This window comes from Choloepus didactylus, chromosome 22 (genome assembly GCF_015220235.1).
Source record: "Choloepus didactylus isolate mChoDid1 chromosome 22, mChoDid1.pri, whole genome shotgun sequence".
Lineage (NCBI taxonomy): Eukaryota > Metazoa > Chordata > Mammalia > Pilosa > Megalonychidae > Choloepus > Choloepus didactylus.
In genome coordinates this window covers 44,300,621-44,312,997 of record NC_051328.1, presented here as the reverse complement: position 1 = coordinate 44,312,997, position 12,377 = coordinate 44,300,621, and the positions used below count along the sequence as shown (strand labels likewise).

Sequence of the window (12,377 nt, the reverse complement as noted above, 5' to 3'; positions counted from 1 at the left end):
TGTAATGTGTCGTGAGGCTGCTCTTGGACTCCAGCCCATGAACATTCATGGCGCTTCCTGGAAATGTGTGTTCACATCTTTCATCAGTTTGGAAAGTTTTCAGCCACTATTTCTTCAAATGCTTTTCCTGCCCCTCTCTCTGTCGTGTGCTCTGGGGCTTCACTGGTGCGTATGTTGGTGCCTTGATGGTGCCCCGGGTCCCTTGAGCTCTGCTCATTGTTGTCATTATTTTTCTTTCTGCTTCTCATGTGATTTCACATGTCTTGTCTTCCAGTTTGCTGATCCTTTCTTTTGCCAGTTCAAATCTGTTGAGTCAGCTTCAAAATTTCTGTTTGGTTCCTTTTTATAATGTCCATCTCCTTATTTTGTTCAGTGTTTTCCTAATTTCCTGTGGTTCTTTGTGTATGGATTCCTTTAGCTCATTGAACATATTTAAGATGATTGATTTAAAGTCTTTGACTAATGGTTTGTATTACGAGCTTCCTCAGGGGTAGTTTCTGGCAAATTCTTTTTTTTCCATGACTGGGCCTTTCCTGTTTCTTTGTGTGTTTTGTAGTTTTTTGTTGAGAACTGGCCATTCTGAGTATTGTTTTTATAATCCTGGAGATCTGTTTCTCTCCTTCCTCTGGGATTGCAGGGTTTTGTTTTGTTTGGTTGAGGGCCAGAATCCTCAATTTGTGACTTTTCCAAACTATTTTTACTCCCAAATGGGAAATGGATGCTGTCCAGATGAGAAGAAAAGAAAAATAGGTGCTGCCTCTTGAAGCTGCCTCTGCACTTTCCCCTGAGGGTGTTGGAACGGGGGCCACCCTCAGCGCTCACCCCAGTGATGAGGCAGCTGATCCAAAGCCGTGACCTGCGATTGGATCTCCTTCCCCTGGGTTTTGGAGGATTCGGTCCTTGCAGCTCAACTTGGCCCCAGGAGCCGGGGCTGCCGTTCCGGCTGCTGCCTGCCCCGCGGCTGGGGGTGGGGGTGCTGGCTGCTGCAGGAGGGTGAAACTCAGTGGTATTGACTGTAACTTACTGGCCTTTTCCTCCAGCTCTTCCCTGGAGGCTGCACAGTGTTCCACTAGACTCTCAAGTTTCAGAAGAGTTGATGTGGACGGTTCCTGCCGGCTCAGTGGCTGTGTTGGTGGGGGGCTGGGGGGGCTGGTTCCTGGAACATCTCTGCTATCGCCCCACGGCGCCCTCCCTGCAGAGCTTTTTGTGGACGAGTAAAAGCTGAGTTTTGATGTGTCTGCTCGGCAGCCACGAGGCGCTCAGGCTGGTCCCTCAACCCCACTCATCCCCCTTCCTCATTGTCTTAAATTTATTTCTAGGGTCGTTTGCCTTTTTATTCCGTTTCCTCCTACGTTTTCTAACTCTGTCAGTTGTGCAGCGAGTAGCTCTGTGGCTGAGTGTGAGCCGCGGTGCTGTCCCCGAGGGCACCTCACCCCTCGTTCCTCTGGCTCACTCCCTGGGAGACACCCGAAGATGCGCCCCGAGACTCTGGCTGCGGCTCGTGCTTTCTCATGCACAACAGTTATTTCTACAATAAGACCCTTGTGACCTCGAGCTGTGTTCTTTGGTTCTTCCCAGGTCGGCTGGACCGGAACCCGGTTTCTTCCCGTGTTCACTTACCGTGGCCCAGATCTGTCGGGGCCTGAGGCCAGTCTTCCGAGCTAGTCATTATGCTGGAGAATTTAATTTACAAGTTCCAACTGGAGTAGTTTTAGGTAGCTTCAAGCTCCTGTTAATAAACGTTATGAAAGTGTAAGCAATACACATATCATTTCTGAGGCCTTGGTAGGAAATGCGTACTCTTTTTGTATTTGGAAAAAAGTGTTACAGTGCTGATGCTTCTGGGGGAGCATCCAGTGTTTTCACGCAAGGTGCCTGCTGTAAAAACAGAACTCGTCCTTGAACAAAGCCAGGATGGCTGCCCTCCCATGCAGGAGTTCATGTGCAGCCCCACCGTAGCAGTTTGTGAGATGAAATGACAAACTGCTTCTCAAGCTCTGTGTGTTTTGCGTACGGTTCTTCATTGTATTAATTGCTCCTTTTCTCTCAGTTAACTTACAGAGACTGGTTACAGCTGGAGCTAGAAATTCAACCTGAAGCAGATACTCTTTCTGATACAGAAAGGTAAGTGTGTAAAGGGAGCTGCGTCCTGAAGTGTGGTAGTTTTTGACACCATCTTATGGTCTTTATCTTCAATTTAAGGTTCAGTTTCAAGTATAATCTTTGAGCACTGTTTGATTTGTTTGTTGCTTTACTTAAGAAACATATTTATTGAGATCCTACTCTGGGCAACACGCCTTCCCCCACACCTCTGACCAGGTTGGGCAGGCGCCTGGAGCGAGCAGTGAGCACAGGAAGCAGACAGAGGTGAAGGTGCCGGTGGTGTGTGGCCGCACGTGCCTGGCAGGGCCTCCGAGACCTTGGTCTGGAGCTGATGGGGGGTGGGCAGTGAGCAGGAGAGGAGCAGCGATACAGGCGCTGGCCACGTGAGGGCTGGTGTCCCTCCTTGTGACGCACGAGCCAGTGGGGGTTCTTGGCAGATGTCAGTTCAGTCAACAGGTGTTTGCAGAGGTTTTTCTCCTGCCTTCCTGTGACGAGCTCTGGGAGTTGGCCTGGAAGACGGTTGTTTTTTTGGGGAAAAAACACTGGACAGGGTGGTGGCCCTGGGGACAGAGAGCAGGACGGGATGAGGCAAGGTGGGCATGGTCCTGGGGGGAGCACTGAGAGGGCAGGGGTGGGGTGCAGTGAGGGCTGGTGGTCAGCAGAGGGGCGCGTTGGAGGCCCCAGGACACATACAGACCCCGGAAGTAGTGGGTCCCGGCATGCCCAGCTCCAGTGGGAGCAGCTGTGGGCTGTGGGCTCAGTGCCACGTGCCCCTGTGCTCTGCACGGGTATGGGAGAGAAAGGGGTGGGTGCTGATTTTTCTGGACTGAGGACCATTTCTTAGTCCTTGGGCCACCGTCCTGCTGAAATTGTGTTGAGTGACCCGGGGTTTCCTAGGATATTGCACAGACTCTGGGCAGCACGTAGGCACTCTCTGCTGGCTCCTGGCCCCCAGCGTTGCTTGTTTGTATCCAAATGTCTTCTACATGAAGAGGTCACGCGTAGGTGCTGCCCCAGCAGCTCATCTTCGAGACCCTTCCCCCCGCGTCTGCCCGATGGCCACAGTCTGCACACTGGGCTTCCTGGCCACTCCCTGCCCCTGGGTTTGTCTGTCTGCCGACTCCATTCCCTGAGGCCGGGAGTGACGGAGCAGTGGTCTCAGAGTGTGGCTGGGATGAGGTTCAGTCCACGGAGAAGGCAGCAGGAAGGGCCCCTGAGCCCCCTCCTTCCTGTGCCCAGCCAGGTGCTCCCCTGCCCCCGTCCGTCACTGGTGCCGTGCGCTCTGGTGGGGCCTGCTCCGGGTTATGGGGGGCCCTGGCTGTGCGGCGCTGCCTGGCACTGACGTCAGGGTTTGCTTCTGCAGACGGGACTTCCAGCAGTGGGCCATCCACCAGCATTTCCTCCCGGGGCCCTCCGCTGCGGGCGGCTGCGACGGGGACCTGGAGACAGCGTGCTCGGCTCTGGTCCAGGTGCTGCTGGACTTCTGCCAGAGGTGAGGACGTGTCGGCCTGGAGCCCCAAAATGGATTTATTTCTCTCAGTTCACAAAAACTGACCAGTTTCTATTCTGGATATAAGTCCTTAGACCATAGGTGATTTGTAACTGTTTCCTTCCATCCTTACTCTGTTGATAGTGTCCTTTGCAGCACAAAGGTTTTTTTTGTTTTTGTTTGTTTTTAGTTAATTTTGATGATGTTTGGTGTTTTATCCAAGAATCCATTGCTAAATCCAAGGTTGTGAAGATTTACCCAAATATTTCTTCTGTGAGTTTTATAGTTTTAGCTCTGACATTTAGGTCATTGATCCATTTTTAATTAATTTTTGTATATGGTAAGGGGCAGGGGTCCGATTTAATTCTTCCGCACTTGAATTTCCAGTTTTCCCAGCGCAATTTGTTGAAGAGACTACCTCTCCCTCATTGTATGGACTTGGCACTCTTGTCAAAAATTCATTTGACCGTAGACATACGAGTTTACTTCCCTTCTCTTGGTTCTGTCCCTTTGTCTGTGTGTCCATCTGTTGTGTGCCAGGCCCCGTCTTGATGGCTGCAGCCTTGTTCTAAGTTTTGAAATTGTGATGTGTGAGTCCTCCAGCTCTGTTCTTCAGGATTATTTTGGCTCTTCTTAGTCCTTTTCAATTCCATGTGGATTTGGAGATCATCTTGTCAGTTTCTACATAGAAGCCAGCTGGGATTTTGATAGGTTTTGCAGTGAATCTGTTGATCACTTTTGGGTGTGTTGACATCTTAACAATATTAAATCTTCAGTCCATGAACAGGAGATATCTTTCCATTCATTTAGGTCTTTAATTTATTTCAACAAGGTTTTGTAGTTTTCACTGTCCAAGTCTTGTGCTTCTTGGTTAAACTTATTCCTAAGTATGTTTTTTTTTATGTGATTGTAAGTGGAGTCATTTTCTTAATTTCACTTTCAGATCATTCATTTCTAGCGTATAGAAATGCAGCAGATTTTTGCATACTGATCATATATACTGCAACTTTGGTAAACTTATTTATTATTTCTAACAGTTTTTTTTTGTGGGCTCTTTGGGATTGTGTGTGTGTGTGTGTATATATATATATATATATATATATGATCATGTCATTTTCACAGAGATAGTTTTACTTCTTCCTTTCCAATTTGGATGCCTTTTATTTTTTTCCCTTGCCTGATTGCTCTCGCTAGAACTTCCAGTATGATGTTGAATAACAGTGGTGACAGTGGGCATCCTTGTCTTGTTCCTGATCCTAGAGGGAAATTTTTAGTCTCTTACCATTGAGTATGATGTAGGTTTAAAGCTGTAGGTTTTTCGTAGATGCACTTTATCAGGAGGGTGTATTCATAGTTAGTCTGTGAGATGTTTTTATTGTGAGATCATGTTAGATTTTGTCAAATGCTTTTTCTGCGTCTATTGAGCTTATCATGTAGGCTTTTTCTGGTTGACTTCAGGTGTTGAATCATCCTTGTGTTCCTGGGATAAGTCCTCCTTGGGCTTGGTGTCTAACCTTTGAGATGTTGCTCGGTCTAGTTTGCAGGATTTTGTTGAGGGTTCTGTGTTTGTTTTTGGCCACAGTGACCACAGCTTCCTCGCAGAAGCAGCAGCCAGGATGTCCCGGGCCTGGATCTGCCCTTCCCTGGCCGGCAGGAGGGAACCAGGATGTCCAGCACGAGCTGGAGATGCTGAGGAGGCTTCTGTTGTGCTTTATTCCAGTTCTTGGCATTTCCGCCACCCGCAGAGCCCCAGCGCTGTCCTGGGCGACACAGGGAGCCGGGATCTGTGCTCCAGGCTGCAGGTGAGTTGGGCCATCCAGTGCCCTCTCCTGTCACTGCAGCGACCTGCCCTTCGGTGCTCTTTGTAAAGTCCTGGGGCCCTGACACCCCGGAGCAGGGTGCAAACCCCTGTCCCCCACACAGCGGTCAGCGGGGTCACCTCATAAAGAAACATCACCAACAGCAGTAACACAAGCCGTGGTGCCATGACCATCCCAAACGCAGGGGCGCTTGACATCTGAAAATGGAGGAAGTGGAGGGCATGCCAGCCTCAGTAATAAAACGGTCAGCGCTGCCTTCTCTCTGCTTTTTATCTCTGCTGCTCCATCTGGATGTCAGGCTGTGAGCGAGGCTCTGAGCCCTCACACCAAGGCAGGGCCTTCGTGAGAGCTTGGAAGTGCTATTTTCGTTCAAAAACACAGTACATTTCCCAGTCGGAATCCTACCTCCCCTATGAGGTCAGGACCCCGCGTCTGCACTGAGGGTCCACCAGCCCACTCCCACTCCTCTCAGCTGTGCTCACAGTCTGTGCTCTTGGCGTGGGCATGTTTTGTTTTCTTTTTACCTACATGTGGGTTTCCTGCTGCCACTCTTTACAGGGCCTGAATTTAGAAAATGGGAAAATCTTGGAGGGTGTATTTTTCACACTGAGAAAATTCACTTACAAGTGAGTAAAATACCCCACAAGAAAAAGAGACACGAGGTCCTGACCCTTTGTCCTCTGCGCTCGCTGCTGGGTGTTGGAGGATGTCGGGGCAGACAGCACGAGGGCCGGGTGGGCACTGGCCAGGCGCTCGGTGGCTCCCACAGATGCGGGGATTCAGCTCCTTTCTCCACACCTGATCTGTGCAGAAGGCCATGCTGCCTGCTGTGTGCGTGGCCATCCCCTGCCCTGCCCGTGCTCGCCACATCCTCGGCCACCTGTGTGGTTGCTGCTGCACCCTTGCCCTCAGGGTGCCTGGGGACGCAGGGCAGGGTGACAAGGGTCTGTGCAGCACATGAGTGCCACAGCCTGGGCATGAAGCTGCAATGGCAGATGTCCTCGGCCAGAACTTTGGTCGCTGTGCTGGACCCAGGAGGGAGATGTGGGCGGAGAAGTCAAGCTCCAGCTTCAGCGTGTCCCGTCTCTAAGACACAGTAGCCTGTGTGCGGCCCCTGAGACTCGACTGCATGAGAAGCGTGTGCCACCTGTGAAGATTCCAGAGAGCGCACACAGGACCTGAATACAGTTCCAAATTGGAATTCACAGTTATTTTGAGTAGAATGAGCCTCATTTTGGCATTTAAAGTATAGCGTTTGTTTTCTCTGGAAATGTCAGTGATAAGAAGAAGGAAAGCCTCTGTGGAATGCTCCATGTCAGAGGAGCTGAAGGGACTTGCCACCCAGGGCACCTCCTGAACCTGGACTGGCTGTTGGGCTGGAGCCAACGGGTGGTGTGGACGTGGCGCTCCTGTGAGTAGTGACAAAAATGGAGCCGTGTCCTGGGGGCCGTGGCATGTGCGGCTCGCCTTCTAGAGCAAGTCGCCCGCACGTGCACTCAGAGCGGTCGAGCAGTGAGGCCGGCAGCGTGAGGCGTCTGGGTGAGGGGAACATGCCTGAGTAAAAGGTTTATTCGGCATCACAGACTTTCCAGCACCCAGCCCCTCTGCAGCCTCCTCTGCACAGAGACCCTGAGCCCCCACCTGGGACCCACGGTTCCTTTTTCAGTGCTGTCTGGGACCCAGAGTGGAAGCAGGTGAACGTCCTGGCCTTGCTGTTTTCCAGGAAATGGTCACTGACCTGGAGCTGGAACGGGCCGGAGCGGCCGGTGGTGCCCAGCCCCGGCCCCGGGGACACTTCCTCTTTGGGATTTTCCACACACGGCTCCAGGCTCTGGGGAGTGGATCCACGGTGGCCTCCCGTCTGCTGAGGGAGCAGGAGCTGCTCATGTACAGACGGTAACCCGGGAGCAGGGCGGGGGCAGCGAGGCCCAGGGAGAGCCCCTTGGCGATGCCCTCGGGCCTGTCCCCACTCAGGTTTTCTTTTCCATTATATATGGGACTGTCCCCCCAGCCTGTGGTGGCTGCTTCTTGGGGTCTCTGTAGAGGGCAGGGTTTTGTGTCAGAACTTTCAGGCTCTGGCTCCAAAAGGGCCCCACCTGAGGAACTTATGCCAAAATAAGGAAAATGAAACAAGCCCCAAGGTGCAGCTGTATTTATAACAGTGAAAGAGCAGAACTGAGTTGTGTTTCTAATTGCAGGGAATTGCTTTGTAAACAGGTTACCCTCGTGCATGGCCGAGCCTGCCCCTGGGCCGGCTGTCTCTGTCCCTCGTGGGCGCAGCTTCGAGCAGGGGTGGAGGGTCAGGGTGTCGGGGTTGTTGCGGCTCCGCTGCCCCCGCTGAGCCCCCCGCCCCTTCCAGGCTCCTCCTCAGCCTGCCTGCATCCATCCTGTTCGCCAGCCCTGGGATGGGAGAGCCGGCCGCTGTGGACTGCGAAGAGTTCCTCCACTTGGTCGACTCGGAGTTGGTGGGTGTGATGGGGAGGGGAGCCCATGTTCCTGCCGCTGTTGGAGGCGTCGTTGAAAAGAAATGTTGAGACACGGCCTATGGTCGTTGTTTCCTGACCGTCAGGGTCGCTGCAGAGAGGTGAAAGTGAAACAGAGCCGAGGCAGACGCTGTGAGCTGCCGCGTGCAGGCCAGCTATCCGCTGCGGGCTCTTTGCTCCAAAGCTTGGGGGCCTTCACAGAACTTCCCTGGGTTTTAGTAACGTGGACCCTGCCCCACCTGCCTCCGTGGGCAAGGACCGTGATTTTACAAGTGCCCCAGAAAGCAAACGGTGACATCCACTCCGAGGTCTTTTCTGTTGTCAGGGATTGAACAAAATGATGGTGAATAATGTAAACTCAGGTGCACTCTGCCAGGAAGTTTTACTAAGTTTGTGATTTTTTAAAATGCACAAAAATGAAAAGTGGAGATGGGGTTGAGGTTCTGTTTCATGGGGGCTCACAGAGGCAAGCAGGAAAGCAGAGAAGTGAGATTCCTGGAAGTTTAAAATTCATTCCTGATTTTCTTTCCACTCACCCAAGGCTGTTTTCTTTAAAGCTCTCGGGTCCCTGAGAAGCGGTGAGAGGGAGCGAGGCCTGGAGGGCGGGCCTGGCGGCTCTTGCCGAGCCTTTCCTTCAGTTTCCACCACCCCCTGCGTCGGTCCCCGCGCCCCAGCTGGCTGTGCTCTTTTGCAGAGACATGTCTGCTCCCGCGGAGGTGCCCTGAGCCACGACCTCACAGCTCACTTCCTCAGGGTGGGTCCTGTGCCCCTGCCTGTGGGGACCCTCACGGTGGGGACGGCTTTGAAACGCTGGCGTCACTAGGACCCAGGGCTGGCTCTGACGTCGGAGACGAGGGGCCTCCCGTGCACACTCCCGAGTGTACTCGTCACCTCCCCAGGGCCTCCTGTGTGCCTGTCTGCGATGCAGAGACCCCCCCCGCACGGCGGACCTGACCCTGCGTGCCTGCGAGACCCGCTGCCCTGTGATCCTGACGTCTGCCCTGGTGAGCCCTGCAACCCAGGGGAGTGTGGGAGGAACGGGGCTTTGATTCCTCTCGGTCTTCCTCCCTCCATCTGCTGTCAGGAGGGGACGGAGCGGCCACCTCAGCTCCCCGCAGGCTGGACTCGGGCCTTCCTGGTTTCCTGTGGGGCAGGTGTGACCCCACACTGGCCTTGGAACTTGAGTTTAGAGGTTAATTCTTTCCTTCGAGGCGGGTCACTCTGCCTGTCTCCCCACGGTCCGCTCCTTCTTGGCCGAGCTGGGGGTTCCACTGCCGAGAGCTGGGCCCTGAGGACCAGATGCCTCTGGCACGGCTTTGGGCACCAGGAGGCCGGGAGGTTAGGCGAGCTGAGGCCTTTGGGGCTCCTGGCCTCGCGGACGCTGGTTTTCGATCCTGGCACCGACTGTGGCCTCGTCCTCTCTCCTTGTGCAGCTGTGGTGGCCCCGCCTGGAGCCCGTGCTGAGCTGGCAGTGGGCCAGGTCCTCCCAGGGCCCTCTGCCCCAGGAGCTACAGCGGCTGCAGGAGAGTCTGCAGCGAGCTAGCAGGTGGGTGCTCTGCCAGCCGCCATCCAGGGCTGTTTCCACAGACATGGGGCTGCTCGAGAAGGCGCAGGTCTGACGGCACCATGTGTGTTGAGGTGGCAGGGAGGCTCTGGGGGTGGGTGCTGTGGGAACGTCAGGGTGGTGCCGGGGCCTACAGGCCTCTGAATTGGTGTGCTGCATTCTTGGAGAGCGTCATTGGGAACACCCACTTGCCTCAGAGAGCAGCTGAGTCCCCGAGCCACATGCAGCTCCCCGACCCCAACATGTAACCACTTAGGCCCTGGAGGGAGAAAGGTGCTGGGAACCTGCTCGGAAATGGGAGTGGGAAAGCCATGCCCCGGCTCCCCGCCTCGTTCTACAGGAACTTTTCTTACATTGCTGCTAACCTGCTGGAAAAAACCATTCAGCAGTTGGTGTCCAAGCAGCAGAGCCTGTTGCTCGGCCCGGCCCTATCGGGGAACCAGGAGGAGGCAGATGGGGACGGGGGCCAGCGCCTCGTGGGTGGTTGAGCCCCCGGGAGCCGGGCTGCCATGCAGTGGCCAGGGCCTGTGACCTGCTTTAAGGCTTTTCTTCTCTCTTTCCCCAAGCCTCCTCTCCCTGGACGCAGCCCCTCCGGCGCCTGGCCCAGCCTGGGTCTCAGCCGCTGCCCTGCACTTTGCCATCCAGCAGGCCGTGAGAGAAGATGCCGGGAGAGACTTCAAGGGGCTGCTGGCCTGTGAGGGCGAGGAGGCAAGAAACAGTGGCCTGGCTCCCTCTTTTTGGCAAGCTCGTTTTTAATCAGTCTGTATTTCAGTGTTTGCTAAACAAACTCCACTTTTTCAAGGACAGAGAAGAGGTGTTGGGTATTTGTCATTTTATTTGAAAGTAAAATCTACAGGGTTTCTGGGCTTCAGGAAGATGTTACCCAGTTTTCTTCCGTTTGTTACGCTCAGCTCCTGTTGCTGCAGCCCAGGGCTCGCTGCAAGTCTCCGGGCCCTGGGGGCTCTGTGTTCCAGGGCCTCCCCCCCCACCTCAGATGCCCAGGAGCCCCAAAGCCACAGAGTGCAGGGGGCCCTGAGAGGTCCTGAGGACGAGGCAAGAGGGCAGATCAGGGACGGGCAGCCCCACCCGAGCTGCTGTTTGTTTCTGCAAACACAGGGAGGCCATGCCAGCCTATGACTCGCCTGCCTGAAAACAGTGTCAAAAGCTGAGCCAATCTTTTTGGTAATTATAATTTAAATTAACAACCTAGGAGAGACATTTGTCCATGTTCATTTTCAGAACATTTTTAAACTTCCTTTGGAAGGGATTTCAGTGGCCAAGGATGGCAGGTGCATCGTGCCAAGGGTCAGGCAAATATAGATGATGCAGTTAAGAATTTATTCTCAAAATTCTCGCTTTGAAAGTTGGAAATTTCTGAAAAGATCTGCTTAGCAAGGGGTTTCTCCATGGGTCCTTGCGTGTGTGGGAGCCCATGGCCAACATCCAGGGTTTATTTGCAGGTGTTAGTTTTCCTTTTCTTCTTCTCCTTGATGGGCCTGCTCTCCTGCCACGTGACGTCTAACGTAAGTCAGACCCGTCTGCCCTCCCTGGAGTGCCCCTCCCACCAGGGCGGGCCCAGGACCCCAATCCTGCTCAGACCTCCTGGCCAGAACCAAGAGGCTCTAGGTTCACCGGGTTGAGAACTGCTGGGCTAAGGGCCTTCCTGTGGGCTTCTTGGCTTGGGGACAGAGCTCGGGTGGGCGTCTGCCCACTGTCCACATGTGAGCCCTGTGAACTGGGGCAGGCCACCCTCCCGGAACCTCTCGTTCCTTGGCCACCCTTGCGACTCCCTCAGCACCCTGGGGACAGCAGGACGGCTCAGTCCTGGGCACCCCTGGCCTCTCTGCGTGCCCTGTGCCCTTCGCCTGCCGGCAGAGGTAGACGCAGCCCTGCCCTCCCTCCCGGGGTCATAGGAGGCCGTTGGTCCCCAGAAGGCTTTGGGCATCTGTGCTGAGATCCTTGGGTGTTTGCAGAAGAGGAGACTGCCCTGGCTGGTGCTCTTCCAGGTGACCAGGACAGGTAAGATGTCCACTTAGGCCTCGGCTCGGCCACAAGCGTCTGCCCTGGCTCAGCCCATTGGGGGCCAGCCGAGGGTCGCACTCACCCGTCTCCACACTGGTGGGAACACCCTCCTGGGGGCTCATTTTAGAAACTCCTTCCTACAATCTTATATTTTTACCAAATACAGAAACCCCATTTTAGTCAGGACCAATTCAGAACAAACTCATTTTTTGTAAAATAAGAAAAGAAAAAATAATTTATTGTTGCCCATAACACAGAAAGCTCGGGGGTGCATGTCAGGAGGCCTTGGCCTTTCCCCACTGTGCCGACCCCACAGCCTGACCAAGCCCCTCCTTGCAGACACCGGGCTGGGGCCAGTCCGCCGCGCGGCCCCCGACCAGCTCGTCAGGCTGCTGCCCGTCGCCTTCTTCAGGTAACGTGCTGAGCCCTCAAGCGCAGGTTTCCCCCCGGGACTCAGTTCTGTGACGCGTCTGCATCTTCGCCTTTCAGCCTCCTTGGCCACTTTGACAGAGACGCCCTCCTCGGGGACGCGGCCTTCCTGGGGGTGGTGGTGGACATGTACCTGCGGCTGCTCCAGCTCTTTGTGGCCGGGGAGACCAGTCAGAGCTCAGCACAGCCGCTCCAGGAGCAGGTGAGGAGCAGGTTCAGAGCTCTGGGCACAGCCTGCCTCTCAAGGACCCCTGCGTGCGGCTGTGGCTGCACACCACGTCTGCCTTCTTTCTAGGGCGACCCTTTAGGACTGGTAACCAAAGCTCGTGTTTTTCTGCTGCAATTGATACCTCAGTGCCCACAAAAGAGTTTCATGAACATGGAAGAGGTGAGCAACTGCTTGTTGCTTTGTGTTTATTCTTAAATGCCACTATTTAAACTGAAGATGCCAAGTCCGTGCTTCTAAG

At 54.2% G+C, this 12,377-nt stretch overlaps 1 protein-coding gene across 12 annotated transcripts in view; it reads left to right on the top strand.

Moving 5' to 3' along the window:
• FANCA (FA complementation group A) overlaps window positions 1-12,377 on the top strand; it is a 74,889-nt gene that overhangs the window by 58,549 nt on the left and 3,963 nt on the right. For 10 of the 12 annotated variants that reach the window (XM_037815505.1, XM_037815506.1, XM_037815504.1 and 7 more), the window contains 14 exons: window positions 2,051-2,124; window positions 3,467-3,595; window positions 5,313-5,394; window positions 7,136-7,308; window positions 7,772-7,877; window positions 8,590-8,649; window positions 8,795-8,899; window positions 9,329-9,441; window positions 10,026-10,167; window positions 10,920-10,982; window positions 11,373-11,478; window positions 11,821-11,893; window positions 11,971-12,112; window positions 12,206-12,298. In XM_037815505.1, coding sequence (XP_037671433.1) covers window positions 2,051-2,124; window positions 3,467-3,595; window positions 5,313-5,394; window positions 7,136-7,308; window positions 7,772-7,877; window positions 8,590-8,649; window positions 8,795-8,899; window positions 9,329-9,441; window positions 10,026-10,167; window positions 10,920-10,982; window positions 11,373-11,478; window positions 11,821-11,893; window positions 11,971-12,112; window positions 12,206-12,298 — 1,461 coding nt within the window. Of the gene's footprint in view, window positions 1-2,050; window positions 2,125-3,466; window positions 3,596-5,312; window positions 5,395-7,135; window positions 7,309-7,771; window positions 7,878-8,452; window positions 8,650-8,794; window positions 8,900-9,328; window positions 9,442-10,025; window positions 10,168-10,919; window positions 10,983-11,372; window positions 11,479-11,820; window positions 11,894-11,970; window positions 12,113-12,205; window positions 12,299-12,377 lie in introns of those variants that run through there. The other 2 variants (XM_037815507.1, XM_037815515.1) reach the window with 2 other exon arrangements.